The 23,175-nt window shown below is 47.7% G+C and overlaps 2 protein-coding genes across 2 annotated transcripts; one reads left to right on the top strand and one right to left on the bottom strand.

Moving 5' to 3' along the window:
* Window positions 1-523: 523 nt before the first annotated feature.
* Window positions 524-14,236, bottom strand: VIPAS39 (VPS33B interacting protein, apical-basolateral polarity regulator, spe-39 homolog). Its single transcript, XM_064713478.1, has 20 exons — window positions 13,909-14,236; window positions 13,688-13,780; window positions 13,150-13,249; window positions 11,711-11,854; window positions 10,683-10,721; window positions 10,264-10,328; window positions 8,167-8,223; window positions 7,154-7,246; window positions 6,454-6,487; window positions 5,911-6,013; window positions 5,797-5,824; window positions 5,567-5,640; window positions 4,947-5,022; window positions 4,523-4,657; window positions 4,011-4,052; window positions 3,523-3,612; window positions 3,036-3,122; window positions 2,119-2,208; window positions 1,700-1,804; window positions 524-1,433 (listed from the first exon to the last, which is right to left on the bottom strand). The coding sequence occupies exons 2-20, from the start codon at window positions 13,778-13,780 to the stop codon at window positions 1,413-1,415; spliced, it is 1,476 nt and encodes a 491-aa protein (XP_064569548.1). The 5' UTR covers window positions 13,909-14,236; the 3' UTR covers window positions 524-1,412.
* Window positions 14,237-14,290: 54 nt separating this feature from the next.
* Window positions 14,291-20,439, top strand: AHSA1 (activator of HSP90 ATPase activity 1). The gene is made up of 9 exons (XM_064713479.1): window positions 14,291-14,465; window positions 14,791-14,981; window positions 15,160-15,242; window positions 15,904-16,021; window positions 17,622-17,710; window positions 18,041-18,175; window positions 18,935-19,036; window positions 19,577-19,628; window positions 20,031-20,439. The coding sequence occupies exons 1-9, from the start codon at window positions 14,386-14,388 to the stop codon at window positions 20,201-20,203; spliced, it is 1,023 nt and encodes a 340-aa protein (XP_064569549.1). The 5' UTR covers window positions 14,291-14,385; the 3' UTR covers window positions 20,204-20,439.
* The last annotated feature ends 2,736 nt before the right edge of the window (window positions 20,440-23,175 follow it).

The following is a 23,175-nucleotide window of genomic DNA, read 5'->3' as shown; positions in this document are numbered from 1 at the left end:
TGCTGGTCCATCTGAAGACACAAACTCACCTCTTACTGTGAGTATTGCCAAATTCAGAACAGGTTTTCCAGAGAAGCTGAGTTGATACTGAAAACCCACACAGCTACGGTCCTGGTCTGCCTGTTCCAGGTGATCCTGCTAAAGCACGAGTAGACTAAATGATCAAGAGGTCCCTTCCAACCCAAATGATTCTGTTAGAAAAAAAAAACAAACACCAACAGAAAAAAAAAAAAGACAGTTCATAGTGCATCAGGGAGGCTGGAATCCAAATCTACTGTCTTTGTGCGACCCTCTGTGGCAGCAAACTCTCCTACAAACTCTAAAATTAAATCATCTGTGCTGATAGCACTGAAGGTGTTAAATAAGGTAGTGCTGCAAGCAATGTCACTCCATAGTGACATGCACTGTGCTTTTCAGAATATTAAAAAACATCCTACAACTCCTTTTGTGGGAGGTGATAAATTGCTCAGGATTAACACACAAGAGTGACAATGTGCTTAGTGGGGAAAGGAAAGAAACAGGCCAAGGAGAAAGAGACAACTTTATTTACAGAATTGAAGTGAGGTCTGAAAGGATGAAGCCAGCAGCTGCCTGAGGAGTTGTGTTTCTGAGAAAGTGCATTTCAATCCTTCCTGGCATAACACTTTCTGAGAAAAGAGCTGCTGGGGCAGCAGGTTTGTGTCAACTGAGAGAGCTTCCTACTTGCTCTCCATCCAACCCATACGGACTCTGACCACCTCTACACTAGGTATCTCCCTGATAAAGGGATCTTCCAAATGCTGCAGAGTGCTAGCAGAAGGATACTGGCAGAGGTTGCTGTCCTGGCTCTCTGCATGAGTTCACACACTTCTTTTCCTAGAGTGAGCCAGAATTAAAAAAAGAAAAAAAAAATGCAAGTGGTCCATTGCCTCCCAGCACTTTCACATAGGGAGAACATGGTCCAGGTAGGTTTTACTCCAGACACAGCCATGATTAGTGATGCCCAAGCCAGCTTGACTGTTACAGGGACTGGTCAGCACTCTCTGTTGGAGAGAGTCACAAATGTGACTGACATGCTCCTCTTGCAAGAACAAGCCAGGCACCACCCAGAGCAAACATTCATATTGCTGTCCCAGCAACTTCCTTCCATACACACAAGTGATGCCTGGCTTACAGCCAGGTCAAATACAATCAGATTCCAAAAAGAATCAACCCTGCTGGATCTATACCATGGTTTTGCCAGCCACAGTTTAGTAGCTGTCTTCAACCACCCGGAGCGCCACGGTCCCACTGGGCACGGGCACCCACTGTCACCGACGAACGCTGATCATGCAATGAGTAGTAACAGAGCTGCTCTCTTGGCTCTGGACTGGGTTCTGCAGTTCCCTCTTTCAGTGACAAGGTGATGGCCAAACAGGCTGTTCCACAGGCGTTCAGTTCTTCCACCGGATTTGCTAGAAGAGGGAACAAGACACAACTAACAGCAATGCTGAACACCGAGCCCTAGGGGCCAACTCAGTGACTCCCAATTCCTGACAAGGACAGCTACAGCCAGAGTGTGCCATTTCTATCAGTATAACCATTCATTCCTACCCTGAATGCAAACAAAAGATTAGCTTCCCAGCAGGGATAGAAAGTACATAGGACAGCCATGCCCCTACACCTAATCTTTACCTGTTTCTGGTGAGAGTGTCTGGAACAAAGAGTAAGCATTTCTTACTGTGTTGCTGAGAATGCTGTTTATCTTCTCTTCCTCTGCAGAGCCCCGCTCCACCTTGCCTTTATATGCTGTCAGCTGGATACGATCCTTTAGATCCCGGTAGGTCTAGATAAAGGGCAAAACCAGCACCCAGCTGAGAGAAAGGGACACTTCAGTGGTTACACGGTGTCCTGCAGATGGGCAGGGCAACTCTACAATCCCCCATGCAGTTCCCAACACAGAAGAATTTCACAGCACAAATGCTAGGAGCCACTCTCCTGGCTCATGGACTTCTACTGGGAACCTTATCATTTTTCCCAGGCCACAGGGATAAACAAACACCACCAGGCACGTGACAGAAGTGGCACATGACAGAGAACAGAAAAGCTAGAGAGACAAAGCAGGCCTGTGTCCCAACTCTTCACACAGCAGCAACCTACCTCTATGACAACATCATGGCACTTGTATTTGGTAGCGAGGTTCAGCCGGGTCTCCACATCTTCCACCAGGCGCACGTATTCCTGCAGCACCTGTGAGAGACAGAAGAGTGTCTCAGCTCCCTTCTGCAGGTATGTCCTGCCTCATTCCCTCACCCCAGTCCCAAAACCTTTCAAGGTTGCTAGTCACACAGAGTTGGCCCCTTCTTTAGGGAACAAGTGACCTCAAGAGCTTTGGCTGCAAAAAATTTTCTCCCTACAGTGGCAAGCAGCATCTCTGTATTCTTCTCATGTCATTTGACCTTGCTTCTACACCTTCCTTTTTTGTCTTATTTCCAAGAGAATATTCCTGTTCAGTCAAGCTGGCCTTCTGCCTTGCCTGCCTGACTTCCAACATTTGGGAATTGCCTGCTATGTACCCTTAGAAGGTCATATTTAAAAACTGACTGATGGACCCCACTGCCTGCAAAAACATTTTCCCAGGGGACCTTACCATTTCCCTGAGTAGCCTGAAGTCTGTTCTCCTCATGTCCAGACCTGAGGTTTTGCTGGCACTTTTCCTCCTATCAACAGAATGTTAGGCTACCTCATTGCTACGGATCAGGTTAACCATTGCCAGCCAGATTAAGAAAGAGAAAATTTAATGTAGCAAAGAAAGGTGGCAATGCACATGGGAAGAGAGTTCCCAGCCAACTTTGGCCAGCTGCCCCTCTTGTAGTCAGAGCTAGGACCCAGCCCTCAATACCACCCACACCTTCTGTTGAGGCACAGGTCACAAAGCTGTGTGCTGCACCGACCTGGCAAAGCCAAAAGATCAGCAAGCTTCTCCCACTTCCAGCTAGGAAGCAGCTCACCTGAGGAGTCATTCCTACACCAAATCCCAACAAAAAGCAGGTCATTAGCAGGGGTTCCTGCCTCACCTGCACTGGAGCATTGTTCCTCTGCAAGATCTCCACCACCCGGTGGAAGCCAATAGGTGCCTTCTTCTTGGTGTAACCCAGCCAGTTCTGAAATGAACCAAACCTATGTTAACCCAAAAGGATAATCCTTCCAGGCACAAGAAAATTAGGTTTTTTTTCTCCCAGTACCAGCACCATACTCCACAGCCATCACATGCACCCCACTGCAGAGCCCTTCAGGCAGTGGCTGGGCACAGGCTGGCTGCAATCCCTTTGGTAGCAGAGCTCAGGGGCAGCTCCCTTCTCTGACCTTACTGCTGCAGCCAAGCCAGGCCCAGCAGAGATCTCAGCTAGGGAGAGGAGGAAAGTACTGCAACACTCTGCAGCAGAGGTGCTGGGCCCTGCTGAAATAAAACCAGTCTGTCCAGTAACTCCAGAACAAGCCAGCTATCAGTAGCAGATGCCAGAACTTGGGACTGTGTCCCCAGCAAGACTTTCTGCAGCTCACCTTGGTGGTGAGGAGGGCATCCACATCACCCCAGGCCCGCAGCTTGGCACGGGCTGCCAGGGCAGTCAGCACATACTGCTTATCAGGAATCTGCAAGGCAGAAAGCTGCAGTCAGAACAATAGCACAGCTCAGAAGGTCTTTGTGGGCTGGACATGAATGGCATCTGCCCCAGCTCTGTCAGGACCTACACCAACACCCAGGCAAAGAGGCAAGGTGCTGCCTGATGCCATACACAGCACTGCAGAGACTAGGGAGTGGGGATTTGCAAGTGCTGCTGCAGCCAGGGTACATCCATTGAAATTCTCCACATGGCTCCCAATTGCCTTTCTGAGACTCCAGAAGGGCCCTGCTCAAAAAGGATGCCATGGCCTCCTCCCTAGCTCAGTGCTGAGCCCCTCAGATTCCTCCTACTGAGCTCCTTCATTACATACAGTTTGTCTGTGCATGTTTTCAGCTAGTGCTTCCACAACAGGGGAGATTCACGCACCTTAAATGTCTTCTTCAGGTTGGTGGGGCTGCTGAACATTCCCTAGAGAAAGCAGACAAGTCAGTGCAAACTCAGAAGGGCAGGCCACAGCAGGGGTTCAGACACCTGTTATAAGGCATCTGCCTCACACAGAGTCAATCTTCTCAAGATTTTACTGCTTTTTGTTCATGTCAGTGCCACAGGAGGAAGCAGCTGGCAGAAGAGAGCAACTATCCCACCCCATTAGCTATCTGGTCTGGTTTTCCTGCATCAACTGGTGCATCACCAGTACCACGCAGCTCAGCCTCATGGGATTTACAGTGGTTTCTAGGAGGCAACTCCCTGACAAATGGTGCCAGGTTGAATGTCTTGGAGCACAAAGCCCCAGACTGGTGCCAGGGGACAAAGTCTCTCTGAGGGATGAAATATGACCTCCCTTTTCCTTTTTCTCCTTAATATACCACAGCTTGACCACCTCACATCTCGAGGGTTACAAGGATGAGATGCAACCTTATCTTCTGCCATGTCCTCACCTCAGCTTCTGTGTAGTGGTAGAAACAGGAATAGAAGAGGGTGGTCACTAGTGGCATGTTGAGAATTGAAGCCTTGCGAGGATATTTCCGAAACAGCTCTGACTGCCCAGCCATCTCCAAGTGCCGATCATTAGCCTGCAGAACAGCAAGACAGACAGGGAACATGAGCCAAGGTAACTGCCTGTGTAGCTGTAGGATAGAGACCTAGAGACCATTGTGACAGCAGTGTGCAAGCACAGCCCCAACATGCTATCAAGTCTCAGATCTGGTATTTCACATGTGCCTGGCACAGCAGCCTGAACAACAATTACAAATACACTAGCCAGGGCAGGCTGGTTAAATCCAAAGTGGTGTAAGTCAGGGACAGCAAGAGATCTCACAGGTAGTCCCAGCCACCTCCTGACCAGCAGAGAAGATTTCATACCTCAATGATGATCTGTCGCTCCAACAGGGTATAATGGTCTTGGATGTGGGAGGTATCCTCAGCTGAAAATGGCAGCCTGGCCAGACATGAAGGAAAGAGACACTGTGACAAGCTCTGAAGTACAGAATCCTTCATTTACTTCTAACTACTCTTGGAAGAATTTTTTTCTACCAAACAAGCTCCCATTCTTCCCATCTTGAATGGCTACTCAAGTTCCTGACCCACTGCCCTCTCCAACTGGCTCTCTCTTAGGCTCCAGAGAAAGAAATTTTATGTACCTTTCACAGAATAACCTAAAGTGGATGCTACCAACTTCCTCAAGTGCTCAGGCACCCAGACTTTCATCCATCACAATCTGAAGGGTCAATGATCAGAGAGTCCCTTAAAGCATCTTTCTTCCTGAATTACCAGCAAAAGCTGCTGGACTAGTGATGACCACAAATGATTCCTCTCTGGTCTACACTGTACCCACAACACTACTCCCACTCCCCACTAAGGGAAAACCAACATCAGCTCTCAACCCCCACAAGCCATGGTACTAGCACAGAGGCCTAATTTTCTTCATTACCACCTTCTGTGAAGAATCCACATCCCTCCCCTGCTTTTGCATTTTTTCTTACCCAATGCAACCTTTCAGAAATTCCCTCCTTTTTTCTACATCCTGGATGTTCAAATGCTCCCGGTACTGAGACAGCTGGAGGGAGAGGGGAAAGAAGCAGTGTGTTCTCATGGATTTGGGAGATATAGTATTTCCAGAGGGTGAAATGGGGACAAAAAGCTGACTCCCACACACTCTGCAACCAGCCTACCACCCTGCAGTAAGGGAGCTTATGCTCCTGGGAATACTCACAGCAACTTCCTCAGTCCTGTCTAAGAACCTGCAAAAGGGAATTGGAAGCATTAACCTGGAGGCAGGTTCCTAGCAGTGTGTTCAGCCTGCCACAGGATGGATCAACAGCCTCACCTGAGCAGATCCAGAAGGAACTTCTGCTCCCCTGTCTCTCTGAGGAAATGGATCAGATGGCACAAGGCCACCTGCCGCACCTCCAGCTCCCGAAACAGGATCTCTGCAGGGGAGAGAGTTTATGTACAGATGGGTAAGGTAAGATAGCACTACCAAGCACAGGGGACTTAGCACAGTGCAGGGAGCCATTGGCAGGATTCATCAACTTTATCCCATCTCAAATCACAGTGTTGGAGGCTGGAGCACAGAAGAGCCCAATCACTGGGCTGACAGCAAAATTCACAGCCAAGTGCTACCTCTAGAGATTAGTTTTCATTCATCCCATCACCACCACCCACCACTGCTTAAAGCTCCTCTCTGGAGCCCTTGTAGGCTTCACCATCCCCACTGCCTCCTACATTACACTTGCTACAAAAATATTTCAAGCTTAGTAAAAAAGCAATATCCAGATGCTCTCTTTGTAACTTATACCCTGTGAAGAAATCACTCCCTCCATCCTTCACTGAGACACACTACAGAAATCCCAGCCCCAGCCTTGCTCACCTCTCCTCAGCGTCCGTTTCAGGAATATCAGGACCTGTGAGCACAGCCAGACAGGTCAGAATTAAGACAGACAAACAAACAGCACACTGGTCAAGGCCTAGAGAAGTTTTTGCAAAGGGCCTCTGAAAACTCAGCTCTTATAGCACTGAACTTAATTCTGGTACCCACAACACCCAGGACAAGCAGTGAGCCTGGGCCACAGCTGCCTAGATTCTTGCCTAAGCTCCTACTCTGGAGTTTAGATAAATGAGACCAAAATTTACAAAGGAAAATCTTTCCATGCAAAATACAAAGGAATTAAAAGACCCAGATGAAGTAAGCTCTAACACAATCCCATTTCCTCTCTGATATTTTAAAAGCCAGAAAAACTGGTGAGGCCCCAGATCCCAAATGCCAGGTCCCAGATTTTCTGAGCTGAAATGAGCAGATTAAACCTTGACTTTCAAGAAGTAGGTGCAAAAATCTGTAAGGCTGATGGATCAGAGTCCTTGTTATTAGCATCAATTCTGCCGAGTGGCAGGAAAGACAGCAGGAATACAGAATTTCCCAGTCTTTAGCTTTGACACTTCTAGTAACTGTTTGAACTAAAGAACACCCCCCAGCCCTGCAAGAGCAGGTGGCCAGCTGACTGCATTCTCACAAGCACTCTCTGTGGGGCCACCCACAAGCCCCAGCCCTGTGCAGCCCCAGCAGGACTCACAGCTGTAATGACATTCCCATCATGCCCTGCCACAGCTTCATCCAAGAGCACCAGCTTGTCCTGCAGGGAGCGAAATCTCTCTAGAGAGCAGACCTAGAGATAGAACAGGAAGAAGAAGGCGTGTGGGACATGAGACAATCCTCAGGCTGAATCCAAGCTATTATTCATTCCTCTCCCATAAGCCCTTCAGCAACATGAATAACTGCCCTCCCAATGAGTGGAGACATTCTCATTTAGCTGAAACCACATGCCACACATAATCCCTGGAAATCTGTCCACAGGGGTTGCAGTCAACCCTCATTACTGCCCAGTCTAGGACAGCAGACAATGTACATTCAGCACAAACACCCTTGTAACAAGACAAAACTTTCCTGTACACCACAAACCACTAGCCCTGACAAGAGGAGGGAACTCTACAAGCCCCTTTCCACAAAGGCACCAGATAAGTAGAGTCATAACTCTTGCTCCCATCTTCTTACCCCACATCTGTGGCCTCTCTCAGCCTTTAGCTCTCCTCAGCCTTTGAGAAGATATATGCAGAGTGAAACCACAATCTCCCTATGTGTTCACTGCACACTGAGGCAGCTGAGACTACGATTACAGCTCCAGTGAAACCATTTCTGTCTTCCTCTCTCCATTTGCCACCAAGTGAGAATGGAGATAAAGCCCCACCCTCTCATATATTTAAAATAAACCCAGCCCCAGGGAGCAGAAGGGGTAGAAAGGGACACAGCAGTACAGATACCTACTGTCAGAGCCTTGCTGAGGGGACAACTCAAGTTAACAAAGCAACAAAACCCTGAAGTTCTCCTGCTGCTCCTGAGCTACTGTGATCCCAGCACTGCCACCTGGCAAAGTAACAGACAGGCAGAGCACCATCCCTGCTAGGTGCTGCAAGCAACACAGATCCCCTCCTTGCTCCCAGAATAGCCAGGAGCACAGCAAAGTGCAAAGCATTTTGGGACCACCCACCCTCCATCCCTCACAAGCAGGTGGGAGTGCAAAGTCCTTACCTTGCCCCTCTGCATTCTCCTGACTGTATCTTTGGGGCTCCAGTCACCACTGTAATCCTGCCACAAGAGAAATAAAGCACTCTTAAGCCCCAGATCATTTCAGCAATCTCCAAGCTGCTTTCCACTTCTGCTGCATCAGTGCTGGCCTACATGTAGCTACTCACACTGATCATTCAGCTGCTCCAGGAGAGGTGTTAGTAGGATGTATATGTACATTTTTCAGGTGCAAATGTTGAGCCCTCAGACTCTGCATGTGCTGGTGTGGAGGGAAGCTAAAGGCCCATATGTTAACACAGCATTTCTAGTGCCTCAGTAAGGTCTGTCATCATATCCTTTATAAGTAGCGCATTGCATCAGGTTGTTTCCTTTCAAACTATGTTGCTTTCAGGACAAACAAAATACATGCAAAACAGACTAACCAAAAACTGAAGGGCAAGGAGTCAGTTTCTTGTTACAATTCAGACAGACTTCTGCTGGTGAGCTTTCCACAGCAGCGTGGAGAACAGGGACAACAGCCTCAGGCAAGCACCTGGGGAGTTGCACAAGACAAGGACAGCGTGACAAGGGCATTGAAGCCTGGAGGAGGATCATTTAAGGTCACATGCTACCACTGCTGCAACGACCAGAATTTTGCCCCTGCAGCAGGGAGACACTATGATCTGAAGCACTGGATAAAACGTGATGGTGGCCCAGGCCACTCCTAACTCAGACACCATGAAGTCATCTCGTCTAGGTCTCTGTGAGGCCCTCAAGCCAGTAGTTGCAATTCAGCTTTCTGCCTCAAAAGGCCCAGAGAAAGGAAGCAACAAGAACAAGCTCTGAGGACACTGAATTTTAAATCCATTGAAGATTTATTGAAAGCCCAAATCTAAGGATGAAAGGTCTGACCCAGTCCTACTGGGAGACCTCTGCACATGAGTCTCTCAAAGCAATGTGCAGCTGAATGTCAAATATCCTGAGCACCAGAGCTCCCTCCAGCACCTCTGGCCAGAGGCATCTTCTCAGCCTGTCGCTGTCAGGACACTCATCAAAAGCTGCCACTAGCTTTCCCTTTTTTGTCCCACCCCTATTTGCATTTAAGAGGCTGTATAATCCTCCTCCTTCCTGTTTCACTGCTTCTGCAGGCCCAGAACAGAACACAACAGGGCACCCTTGTTTCTTCTTCTGTGCTTTGAGGAAGTGCTGTCTGTTAGGTTTTGTCATTAATGGCTAACTGACAAAATACACCAGTCTGGGGAGGATCAGATGGCCAAGGACAGGTGGATCATGAACCCTGGCAGCTCAAGGATGCAAGTGCCAGCTACTGGAGGAGACTGGGGTCTGGGATTCAGCTACAAAACAAACCAGATGTCTAAGACCAACTACTGGAGGGACCCATACAGCGTGTGTATGTTCCACTAGTGGAGCTGGTCAGCCAGTAAGGAAGCTCAGGATGAAGCTTGAGTCTTCTCTGTATGTGTCTATTCATAAAGGCATTGATCTGCCTGTATTAATCTGTGCAGACAGCTGTGTTAGAATTGTGCATGTCTGTCTCTGCAGGAAATATAAGCTCAGTCCTGTTACTGCCTGGACCTAGGGACATGGGACCACAATCTCACACCTTGTAAGAGGAATCCACCTAGTCCCAAAATCCTCTGGATTCTCTAACACTTATCACTGTGTATCTGGAAGACAAACATTCCTGCCAACTGAAACATTGCCTCTGTACAACTCCCTCTGTATTGTCCCAGTGATTAATGAACAAGAGATTTGAAAACTTTCATATTTTAAAAAATGTAAAAACCACATGTGATGCCAGTTTATCTGACCTGACATGAAAGCAGCTTACAGACAAAGCACTATTTTGAAATCCTTTCCACAAAGACTGCTAGGCTATTCATTAAAAGGAGTAACCAAAACCAAGATCCCCTGCAAAGCTCCATACTTCTGTGCAAAAAGAGAGAATGCTTAAATTACTGCAAGGCTGCATTGTGCAGCTCCCTGTCCTATTCCCTGCATTGCCCTCTTCTGTCTGAAACAGCAACTAATCACCTCCCATGAAACCAGTAGAGTAGGAAGTCCACTAATCTTGGTATAAAACAAGCACAGGCTGCTCACCTTGTACTCAGCTTTCGGCCTGCGCAGCTCTGGGGCATAGTTTTTAACTCCTGTGTCAGTGAGGGCTGAGAGGGAAAGGCACACATGAGCAGAGCATAAAAATCCTGATTCACATCCACTTCCAAACCCATCCCTTTCTTGGTTTTCATGGCAGAAGACCCAAACTTCAGCATCAAATGGCAATACAGCATTACTCTAAAACAGTTGTCAGCTGTACATAAGTAATTACCCCAAATCATCATGCCAATTCGTTAATTTCCTTGAGGAAAGAACGACCCACAATTCAGCTTTTAGACAGCACATGATTCAGTTTCCCTTCTTGCATCATAAGGCAGATGACACTTCCCTTTTTTTTTGAAATGCTTAGTTTCATGTAAATCTGGACCCCTCCCAGGATGAGGCAGGGCCCCAAAACTTACCATCTGAAAGGGACTGGAAACTTGAGAGTTTGTTTCGACCTGAAATAAAAACACTGATGAGACACTGTCACTTCACCAGCAGCATCTCCTGCACAGGGAACATAAGCCTAGACTGCAGCCAGTTTACTGCAGCTATGCCATAGAACAAGCCTCCCTGTACAGTGATTCACACCACAGCAGCACAGCTGGGGCTCACCTCTTACATTCTAAGGTGCTGAAGTTGTCTGTGGCATTGCAAACCATACCACACTCCATCCCTATCTGCTCTCTTGGTGCTGAGGCCAGGAGAGGTTACACCTGAATTCACTCATCTACCTACAGAGCTGAGGCTCAAGCACATAGCACTGCAACATAGGCTGTGGCAACATGGACAGCTCCAGCCACCAGGGCTTCAATTTGGATGCCTTTCTTCATCACCTTATTGTCATAGTTGAGAGTAAAAAACACCCCAGAGAAAGAGAGACAAAGTAAAAGCTGCTTTCTTGTCTTGCTGTGTGAGAACAGAGCTGAACTCTTGCAAGCTGTGCATGTTTGCACACAACCTGCTGCACAGCTCCCCCCATAACCAGCTACGCTGCCACTGCTGCTGTCATGTGTTTGCTGAACCAACACCAACAGCAGCCAGCTGAGCTCCAAATAAAGCATAATCAATCTGTCTTCTGTTCACAACTCAAAATCAAATGAGGGCTACATGGGTCAAGCCAGTCCCTTTGCAATCTGCTTCTTTCCACCAACCAAATGGATTGGCACACAGTGCTGTGCTCTACCCTGCTGTTCTCTGGAACCTGGATTTTAAGAAGCCGTAATCTCCAAAGCCCCTTCCCACTCCACAAAAGCACGTGATCTACTGCACCAGACAGTCTTCAATTTCTGACCAGAGAGCAATACACTTCCACCCTGAGGAGAGATGGGAGCTTCCCTGTTTTGCAATACACTTCAGATGAAACAATTTACATAAGATAACACATTGCCCCTTGACAGTCTCAAGGGAAAACACATTTGTCAATGTGGCATATACTGAACCTCACCTTTGAACAGGCTGCTTAGGGAGTAGGAAGAAGCTTGTTTGGGAAGAGCAGCATAGGAGGAAGAGCCTTTCTGCAGGCTGGAGTCTCGGCCATCCAGGGAGCTAGTGCTGCCAGAGGCTGTCTCTTTGATTGACCAGGAGATACCTGTGTGCAGACAGGTCATTTTATCCCAGAAAGTCTGTAAAGAACGATCCTCTGGCATGGCAGAAACATTACCAGATGTGTGCTGGTCAGTTCTGCACTAGCACATCAAGGTAAGTCTGCCCCTCAGCACTAAGTAGACACAGTGCATCCATCTCTCCTTGCAGAATTGCAGCCTCATATAATGCTGCTTGGTAAGCAGTGGCACATTGTCCTCCAGAAATGGCTGGTTTCAGCAACATTGTACAGCTGGCTATGGCTTGTGTGAAGGAACACACAGACACTCCCACCTTTTATGTATTATTGCACGAGGCAAAGCATGGTCCTTGTAGTAAAAATACAAAGCAAGACAGAGTCCCTGGCCTAGTTCAAACTGCATAAGCCTAAGAGCATGCTTTCCTCAACACTGAAGACTAAGTTTTCCTTCCCACACAGACAAAACAGCTCTCAGTGTGCATCTGCTGCTGGCAATAATGCCTGTGTCTCCCTCCTGCCTGTTCCATACAGTTTCCCTTTGTTTTCACACAGCTGCACAACACATGTATTTTAGGATCAGGATGACAGACAAAAAAATCACAATAGGTGAAGAGACCCTGGGTGGGAAAAGAAAGGAGAGGGAAGAGCTACAGCAAAGGACAAGAAGATCAGTCTCTGAAGATCCTTTGGGTGACCCATACAAAAATTTTCACGGTTTGGCACTGGCTAGCAAATGTTACAATTCTGTGGGACATGAACTCAAAAGCACAGCACACAGGATTGTGTGTGGGCCATGAACTCACTCCCATCATCACTAGAAACACATCTGCTAAATGTTTACAGTTCCCTTTCAAATTTCAAGTGTCAGAGTCATTCTATAAGCACACATGAAACCTTGGATATCTGCTTAAAATGCTGTGGGGTCAAAACACAGAAACTTTAAATAGTGCCATTTCACAGACAGTGATGTGAAGGAAATGATCACCTAGAATCTCACAGGCCACATGACCAAGACAAGTATCAGACCATAACCACTAAAATACCTGCTCTGAGCTTGGCTACATATTAGAAAAAACACAGTGAATTCCCTCCACTTGTCTGCACTCCTCTTTTTTAACACAATTCGTACTTCTGCTCACCCTCTTTTCAGTGGATCTGCTCAGGTAAATCAAGGAGCTCACAATGTGACCTGGGAGACTTGAATCAGATTAGATATGCAGGATTGGATAGCAAATAATACTCCTGACTTAAGTGACTTGACCTAAGCAGCAATTTTAAACTCCCTCTGTCTCAAAGATATTTTGCACTACTTCTGCACTTACTTCCCACAGGTTCTCCACTCCAGCTGACCCTCTCGAGGTCGTCATCATCATCATCGACAATATCCCGAAGGCTGTTCACTGCCCGTTTGGACTCCTTCAGCTACACACAAAAGAGTGACCTTGTATAAGGACCATCAGAATTGCAGAATGCACTTCATTTCCTACTATCATCAAACATCTCCCAAAGAATTTCGAATACAGTTTCTTCAGCTTCCATTGTTTCTTCTCGGGATGGTCCTGTAGCTATGCAGCAGACACTGGGAGCCCCAAGGACACCTGCATGGACACTACCAGCTGAGCCGGCGGGAGAAGCGGTTGGTGCGCGGCCGAGGAAGCGCGTCCTCATGAGATCTGGGACTGGCTACCATGGAGAGAGACGGGAGCCCTGGGTACCCTCCGCAGAGGGCAGGAGGTGACAATCACCGACACAACACCGACCCTCCGCGATGTGCAAGGCCGAGACCCGGGCTGGGACGGCTACGGGGGCCCACCCGGCGAGGGTGTCGGAGCGGCAGCTCCAGGGCCGGACCCTCCCTACCTGCGAGAGCTCGTCATCCTCATCGTCAAAGGTGAAGGCCCGGAACTTGGAGCTGTGCCAGTACTCCTCCTCGTCCGCCCGCACCCTGCTCATCTGCAACGGCACCGCGTGGCTGCCTCAGCACAGGGAGGGATGGAGGGAGGGAGCGGCAGCCTCGGGGTTATCGCCACCCCTGCCCCAGGTCCAGGTCCCGGGCCCGCCGCCCCCGGCCCCTCTCTCACCTCGCCGCCCCTCCCGCGCCAGCAGCGCTCACGGCAGTGCAGGGCAGGGTGGGGCAGCGGCGCGCGGAGCACGCCGGGACATGTAGTTCTCCCGCGGGGCGCGGCGCGGCCGCTCCTCGTTCACGCACTACGAGTCCCGGCGTGCCCCGCAGGCCGCAGTGACTTGTCTTCGGACTACCAGTCCCAGCGGTCTGCGAGTGTGGCGGAGCGGTGTCTGGGCCGGTGTCTGGGCTCTGGGAACTGTGGGCTGACTCCGGGAGCTGTGAGCCGGCGGGGACGGGACGGGACGGGATCACCAGCCCACGCCCCAAGCTGCCTGCAGCGCGGCGGAACCAACGAGCCCGCGGAACCAATAAGCCGGGGTGGCGCGGCGGGGGCGTGCCGGAAGGGCCCGCGCCGGGCGGAAGGCGGGAGGCGGCGCGGCGGTTCTAGCAGCTTCCACGGGCGCTCGGAGCGGAGGCGGCAATCCCGGTCCCGATGGCCAAGTGGGGGGAGGGAGACCCGCGCTGGATCGTGGAGCAGCGCGCCGACGCCACCAACGTCAACAACTGGCACTGGTGAGCGGGGCGGCTGCTCCCGGAGCCGCCCGCCGGCCCCGGCGCGGAGGGGGCTGCGCGGCCGGAGCCGCGGGCAGAGGGGCCGCCCCCGTCCCTTCCTCGCGGAGCGGTGCTGAGGCGGGGCTGGCCGGGCTGAGCCTCCCCGGCGGCCCCGGCTCCGTGCGGGTGTGCCGGGGGAATGGCTGCAGGTGGCCTGGGGAAGAAATATCTGTGTGTTTGCGTCGAAGCGGGGCAGGGAGACAAGACTGGGGAGCGCTGGATAGTCCCAATGTGCACTGTCAGCGTGGCTTGTCCCGCAGTGTCACCCTGCTCGGTTTTCCTGCAGGACAGAGAGGGATGCCTCCAACTGGTCCACGGAGCGGCTGAAAGCTCTCCTCCTGCCTGTCAGGGTGGAGGGTGAGGAAGGGGCATGTGAGGTGACAGAAGTGAGCAAACTGGATGGAGAGGCCTCCATTAACAACCGCAAAGGGAAACTTATCTTCTTCTATGAGTGGGCTATCAAGCTGGCGTGGACTGGTGAGTGATACGCACCCCTTCTGTTTCAAGGTCAGATTCGTGTATAATATCAAAGATACACATCTCATTTGGGAAATAATAATAAAGAGAAGTGTCGTATTTGGATACAATACAAGTTTGCTTTGACAACAACGAGAGTAAGAAAGGTTGAATCTGAACAATATAATTATAATTGCAGGCACCTCAAAGACAGGAGTGAAGTACAAAGGTTATGTGGAGATTCCTAATCTCTCAGATGAAAACGACATCGATGAAGTTGAGGTAAGCAAAGCTGGATGTATGGACTATTCTAACAGGAATATTCACAGCATTAATATTTTGTTTCCCATTACCTTTCTTAGAACATTTGTGTAGAATTCTTTACTGTTAGAGGCTGCTTAAGTTAACAGAATCAAAAAATGTTTTGGGTTGAATGAGATCTTTAAAGGTCATCTATTACCAACCTGTCAGCCATGAGCAGGGACATCTGTCACTAGAGCAGGTTACTCAGAGCTCCTTCCAACCTTGCCTTGAATACCTCCAGGGATGGAGCATCCACAGATTCTATGGACAACCTGTTCCAGTGCCTCACCACCCTTAGAGTAAAGAATTTCCTTCTAACTTTTAATCTAAATCTACCCTCTTTCAGCTTAAAACCGTTATCTTTCATTCTGTCACTGCACGCCCTGATAAAGGGTCGCTCCCCCATCATGTTGTACCTTTATCAAATGAATTCCTGACTCCTGGATGCAGAGGGCTCTGTAGCACAAGGAGGTATTCAGGCACACAGGTACAGCACTGTAGGCTGAGAGAGGTGAGGTGATGGATGAATAAAACTGCAGAGCTGTTTATGAAAGTTTAGCCAGTCTGTGATGTTGAAGTGAGTAATAGAAGAGCTGTGAACATATGTCCTTGTTAATCAGTGCTTGTATTCATTGTTCAGATCCTTGTCAGCCTTGCTAAAGATGAGCCTGAGACTAACTTGAAGACCCTGATGAAGCAAGAGGGTGCAAAGAAAATTAGAGATGCAATGAAAACTTATATCAGCACTCTGAAAACGGGTATGTTACTGAGAGGGAGAAGTGTTATGGGAACCCATATGGACTAATTCTAAAGAAGAGATGGGAGTAAAGAGATGCTCTCTCCATCTCAACAGAAAGGTGTCAGAGCAATAACAGTAACTTTGGGAAGAAGCATTTCTGGCTCTAGACAGCTCAGCTCAGAAAGATTGGTTCTGGTGGTAATGCAGTAATGAACAGTAATTTTGAGTTTATGTTTTAAAACTGAGAATGCCCTTCATATCCTGAACCTAGGGAGAAAATGAAAGCCAGTAAAATGTGTTGGTCACCCCAGTGACGTAGTCACTGCCTGTGGCACAATCTGGCCTTCAGCTGGCTTACTGCCTTGGAAAGTGATATCTTCTCCAGTTTGTAGTGTGTTTTGGGTTTTTCTTTTCCCTCTTGCCACAGTGGTAAAGACATCTAGTGTTACTTGGGTTTTAGAGTAACTGATGTCTGAAAATTGCTCTGCAGGTTTTGTTGGTGTCTTTTAATGACCTGTCTCAGCATCTGGATCAATTTTTTTTTTTTTTTTTGTTAAATCTGAGTCCAGCAGTTGGAGTTAAATCAATGCACTTTGGTTGTGTTTGGCTTTCCTCTCAAATACAGGCTGGGAATGCTACAGTTGCTTTTTATATCCATTTAGCTATATTACATTATGTGTCCTAGATATGCTGGGTACAAACCACCACTGATTACTGTTTTTCCAGGATTAAATTTCTGTACTCTTGGGTTTTTTTCAGGCACTGTAGTGTTCAGGCTGGGATATGCAGTCACCCAGTGAAAGATAAGAATGCTAATCAGTAAAATCTGTATGATCTTCTGGGCTGCAAGAAATGAGAATAAGTGGGAACTGTATTGCAGGATACAGGTTTATGCACATTTGATACAATTCTGCTTTCTAACGGAATTTGGCTACTCTGAACAGATGAAGAGGAAGAAAAAGGAGCAAAATGTTGTATAATTGGTAAAAGCAGGAGTGACTGAGCTGGAGAAAAAGCAAATGTGATTCTGAAGGAGGCTGAAGGTTCTGATGGAGTTACAGAAGTGTTAGTACTGGTGGACAGGGTGCTGGCCAGGCTTGTCTGGCTTTCCATGTGCAGTCCTGGCATCTGGTGTCGATAAAGATAAATCAATGAGGGAGTTGGAAGTTACTGTTGTTTACTGCAGTGATACAAGAAGTGAAAAAGCTTGGTTTGGTGTGTCTAGATCAGCAAGGCAAAAGTTTTTGAGGTGTGATGTGATTGCAATTTATATTAGAGAGTGAGAGAGGAAAAAGCTACGTAAGTCTGAGGCTAACCAGCCTTAATGTGAGAGCAGCGTGTGGAAGATGCTCTGTCTAGGCTGGGAAGAGGAGGTAAGTTCCTCATTGTTAGTGTAGACAGGTTCTGACAGGGCCTTTGGTGGAGAGTAGCGAGGGAAAGAATTAGTTACTTTTGAAAAGAGGTCTGTTTACTTTTTCTGAACACTGTTTCAAGTTATGGATGCTAGCCAAGAGCAAGGGGAAAACCAGGAAGCCCTTTTTGATTGTGTATTTCAAAGTACACTCAGAAGGTTTACTTGATCTTTAACTGGTTTCATGGGCACATTCCTGTCTTTCCAGAATTCACCCAGGGCATGATTTTGCCCACAGTGAACGGTGAACATATGGAAGCAGCACCTCAGGTGGCTCCTAAAGCAGAAGAGCGCAAGGTAAACAAAACTGCAGACATGCTGTGGGATCAGTGAAGAAAGGCATGCTGTATTAGATTCTGGGACTTACAGCAGCAACCTCTGTTGTGTATAGGATATATACATTCAGCAACTGGCAGTTTCTGGAACAGGTGTGACTGTTTCCATTGGCAGCACATGATGTTTCTTCCAAGCAAAGTGATAAATCTGCTTTTTACGTTTAAGTGTGGTTGTATCTTATTGCATCTTTACTAATAGCCTTGGTTTGTCCCCTTGCATATGTGAAGCATTTGCTGATTTTTTCGGTGCAAACAAGTGTGTATGTGTTTGTTTTCCATGTTGTTTTGTCAGACGGCTGCCAGGAGCAGCACTGCCATACCACAGTCCAAATCCATAGGAGTCAAGATCCCTACCTGTAAGATCAGTTTGAAGGACACCTTCTTAACATCACCTGAGGAGCTCTACCGGGTATTTGTTACTCAGGAGGTAATGCCTGCCTTCTTCTCAGAGCTGTTCTTTGCGTATAGGAGGCTCTTTCTAATAAGGTTTTTAAGAAGTTCTGTCAGACACTCACAATCCGTGAGACTGGAATAAGAAAGCTGTTCTGCAGAGGTGTTGCTGAAAGCTTGTGTGTGCATCTTTTCACACAGCTAACAAGAGGGGAGTAGTGCCAACCAGAAGCAAGTTCCAGACTGCTGTCAGCATCTGTCTGTAGGTGTATCCCTTACTACATGTAGCCAGATCACTTGGGATTTACAATTGTGTGCTTCTGGTTTGTTTTTTCCTTTTAAGGTTAGGTGGTATCAAAAGCATGCTTTGGGAATAGCTTCCACTTTTCTGCACGGCTTTACATAGTTTAAGACGAGAGCGCAGCGTTGTATCATTATTTAAACACTGTCTTAGTCTTTTGTTCTTCCTGTTTTGATAAGGAAAATGGAAAAGCAAAGAATATTTTTTCTGAGAATTAGGTTTCATTTAGAAATCAACAAAGTAAATCACCATGTGACTCAGAACATTGAATAGCACCATGAAAGCTGGAGGTTCTTTTCCTTGGGCAGGTGAAATGCTGCTGTAGTAGCTAAAAACTTGCTTTTCTGGCCAGGGGTTTTGTCTTTTGCTGAAGACCTTACACTATTGACCCACCTCCTCTTGCAGAACTTTTGTAGCTGGGTGGGAGGCATTAGGCAACAAGTTTTCAGGAAGATAATGTCAAGTAACACAGATCTGCTCCCGAATTATTTTCAGATGGTCCAAGCTTTCACCCACGCACAAGCCACCTTGGAGGCTGATAAAGGAGGCAAGTTTCAGTTGCTGGATGGCAGTGTCACAGGAGAGTTTGTTGACCTAGTAAGTACTAACCAGTTGAGGTGTATCTTGCTCAGAGGCAGCACTGTTATCAGGCTCTAACTTCCCATCAGTTCTGTTATAATGCTTTTTGTTAGCTAACTGTGGGGTTCTACCTGGTGCCCAATAGTTACCTATAATTTCTGTGGCTATTGAAACATTCCTAGTAGTATGGATAAATGCATGACACCTCAGTCTGGGGAGAAAATGTGACTTCCAGTCATAGATCTCCCCTGTCTTTTTGTGATTTTAGTTGTCAAGGGTTGGAGGAGTGTTAAAGATAGTAACTGACCCTTCTTCTCTTTGACTCAATTGCCACTAAAGTCTTCTGGACAGTCAGGGACTCTGTCCCGGTGTTTGGGGCTGCATACCTTTCTAGAAGGGGATTGAAAAGAAAAGGACACTTCAAGTCTCTTTCCTGCTGTGTGTGTGTTTCACAAGGGATCTCTAAGACTTCATTCATATCAACACAAATCTAGATGTTTTCCATTAGACTGTAAGATTTCCCAAAATTGCTACTCAATCTTTGTCTTCCTTTTCAAGGTTCCTGAGAAGCAACTTGTTATGAAATGGAGATTTAAATCTTGGCCAGCTGGTAAGTAGTCCAGAAATGGACATGCCTGTCTTTGGGGGATACCAGCCCCATTTGCCACGCTTTATTGTGGCTCCTGATGAGGGAGCACAGGATGTTCTTGGAGCTGCTCCAGTGTTATCCAGCTTCCTGTCCCACACTATCATGTCTGCCTCTTCAGCCACTGTGTAGAGCAGTGACCAGGTAGGAAGGATGAAGTCGCTGTTTGTGCAGCTGTAGCTGCAGCTGCTTCAAGCCGCAGGGAGAGGGAGCCCTCTGCTAGCTGTGTTTCTAGGGAAGGCCCACAGCTGCTATAGGCAGACCCTCTGGGGAGGACCTCGAAGAGTCTTAAGTGGTGCCCCGTGAAAGGAGAGGCCGTATGTACTGTACCACACACTGCTGACAGACCTGCTTTGCTTCCTCTAGGGCACTTTGCAACCATTACCTTGAACTTCAATGACAAAGGTGGCGAGACAGAGGTGTGCTTGGAAGGCAAGGGCGTTCCTGCCAGTGAGGAAGAAAGAACAAAGCAAGGCTGGCAGCGCTACTACTTCGAGGGCATTAAACAGACATTTGGTTATGGTGCTCGCTTGTTTTAATAGCGGTTGCTGGGAGGCTCTGCCTGAAGACTCTGCCACATGGACTGATAAAATTCTCGCCTGCTCCTTTCTAATCTTGGCCCTGCCGCAGAGTAGAGTTGGATGACAGGTGATGAGGAGGGCCATGGAGCAGCACCACTTTCAGTCCCTCACTGCTTTGTGCATGTCTTGTGCTGCAGGGGATTCTCTTACATGTACATACTTCTATTGCTAAATAAACCTAACTTAAAAAAACACTGTGGAATTTGTGTCCTGGGATTGGGTTGAGTTCAAAGGGTTGGGTGATCAGCTCAGGGAGGGATCTGTCTAGAAAAACACCGATCAATGAGGATTGCTGATGCCAATGTGATTTACTCCTCACTTCTGGGGGAGTACAGAGCATGAGCTTGATGCAGTTTTTAGTCTGAGCAGCTGCTCATCTTCCATCTGCTTTTGATCTGCCGGTAGTAAATGTTTCAAACTCTTCCCATTTTTTAAGGGATTTGTGATCCTGTTCAAGCTGTTCCTCTCCTTTGCATATCCCCTTCAACACAGTCATTTCTTACACTTCCACCAGTCTGCTCTACAGGAACGACAATCATGCAAACCAGTGCTAGGGAAACTCCCACCCACAGAATGGTTCTAGAAGGCTGTGGGGCCCAGGGCCAGCTACCTCCAAGAGCTTCAGGCTGAAGCAGACTGGTTTTTTCAGAAACAAATTCCTGCCTCCATTTAGAGTCTACAGCGTGCAGTACTTCTTGCTCATCATACTTCAGCTATTGCTTTAACTGGTGAGGAAGAAAAAAAATGCTTGTTCTCACCTGTTAATACATTAGTTCGTGGAGCTGTCTTCAAAAGCCATAAACTTGTTTATAGGAGGGGTGAAAATCTGACTGATCAGAAGTGTCAACCTGCTTAACCTTAAGGGTGAAAGAAGTGCTTGGTTTTCTTTTCGAGGCATGAGCTTCTCTTGTATACTTTGTTTTTACCTAGTGTTTTCTGCAGAGCTCCTCTAGTAAGCTAGAAGAGAGTGATGTTATTGGGTGAAATTTACTGGTTTGGGGATTTTTCTTGCTTTTTATTCTTTAAAATCTGAATTGTATGTGGTAACTGTTCCCTTCAAGAGAGAAGACAAGAAAAAAACCGAAGTGGTTATTTTAAAAAAGACCCTGAATGGAGTCTTGTTGGAGACTTGTTGGAATCTCCTTTTAAACTATAAAGAGCATTCTGCCTGTTCTCACTACTCCAAAGTGCTGAAGTATGAAAAAATCATGATAAAGTGTGTACAGACAGACATCAAGAATGCAGCATGAACAAAATTCTGTATTGTGTACTCATCCTTGAGCTGATCTGTGAGAACAAAGGAAGTTGTACAAAGAGGCAGCTGTAGATATGGCAGAGCTTCCCTGTGGCATGCAGGATTGTCTGCCCTAAAGCATGGCTGGCTGGGAGAATGGATGCAGGTGTTTTGCCAGGATTTTTGTGCACAGATGAACCCTGTGCACACCTGGTAGGCTGCGGGGGGCGGGTAACGTGAGGGAGCACACTGATCCCACTGTACAGCCTCTATGCTTGGTTTTCCGCTGGGAAATCCTGGACAGCAGTGCAGGACACCTTAAACAGCAGGGCTAGCAAGTGAGTTCACAGCCAAAAATTTGGTAAAAGGAGAGCAAAATTATTTAAAAACTGAAAAAAATGAGCTGGTTCTAGGTCAGCTTGAGGCAAAGGTGACAGCTGAGTTGTGATGTCTGTGCTGTGCTTTGGCAGCTGTGCTGTGGTAGCAGTGCTCGCCTGCTGCAGGCTCTGCTGCCACAGCTGGGCCAGGGCAGCAGAAGGCAGGCCCTGCTAATCACCTGCTGCTGGAAGGTTAGGAAGTGGGACAGGAAGGCAACTGAAGTGGAATTTTAATTGCCTTCCTTTCATCACAAGCATGGTTTACTTCAGGCATCCTGCTGCTACTCTAATAGGGCACGCTTTGGCCTCGGCCAGCAACCCACATGCATGGGGCTCATGGGCTCAGGGCTTTTCTCAGAGGCCATTTGAGGGCTCTTCCAGCAAAACTGACTGCCCTGGGTTATGCTGGTGCTTCCCCAGCTGGCTCTCTGCCTTACAGGCTGGAAATCAGCATCCCCAGAGCAGCAGAACAGGCTGTGTGATGTAGCCAGGCCTTGGCTGCCATTCACACGTGAATCTCTTAGACTGGCCCAGCAGTGAAGGAAGGCTTGTGCTAAGGCTGTGCCAGCTCTAACAGGGCACAGCAACGGCAATTAAGGCCTTACACCACTTCAGACATTGACTTGGTGAAGGAGATCTGAGCCTTAAGTCATGCTAGAGAAGGTCACTGCACTAGATCTGCCTACTGCCAGCACACACACACACTCCTGCAGCTACAGCTGACCTCCAGTGCAGCTGCACGATGCTAATGAGAAACCCCAGACCTCTGCTTTGCTTGGAATTGCTGGAAAACAGTCACAGTTTAGTAGTCCTTCAGCTATTTGGGGAAGGGAGAGTTGTATAAGATTAGGGAGAAAAGCAAGGTTCAGTATACTCTGGCCCAAAAGCTCTTTAAGAATCTGACAGGGAAAAGTCCTGTAAAGTAAAGAAGACAAAGGTTAAAAAAACAGAAAACAGAAGTGAATTTTTCACAGTGATGGAAGTCAGAGGTGGACCCTCACTGATTATGCTGTTATGAGGCACATGGAGATGAGTAAGAAGCAACCATCAAACAATAAACCAAAAGGGGTCTTTGAACCTTTTTAAGACTGTAGGCAATGCTTACATAAGGGAAGGCCTAATAAACCTGTAATGAATCCAGTACATTTCGGTATAGAAGATAATATACTTGGTAGCTTAAAAGCAAAAAAATAATTACATTACCACTGGGGTTGTAAAAGACAAGTTTAGGAGACAAGACTAGAATAAAAAATTATCTTGACTAAGTGGAAAAGTGAGGTCAGCAGGACTAGAGCTGAAAACCCGCAGTGCACTGGGGT

Source organism: Zonotrichia leucophrys, chromosome 5 (genome assembly GCF_028769735.1).
Source record: "Zonotrichia leucophrys gambelii isolate GWCS_2022_RI chromosome 5, RI_Zleu_2.0, whole genome shotgun sequence".
In the NCBI taxonomy this organism is placed as follows: Eukaryota; Metazoa; Chordata; class Aves; order Passeriformes; family Passerellidae; genus Zonotrichia; species Zonotrichia leucophrys.
This window is presented reverse-complemented; position numbering and strand designations above follow the sequence as displayed.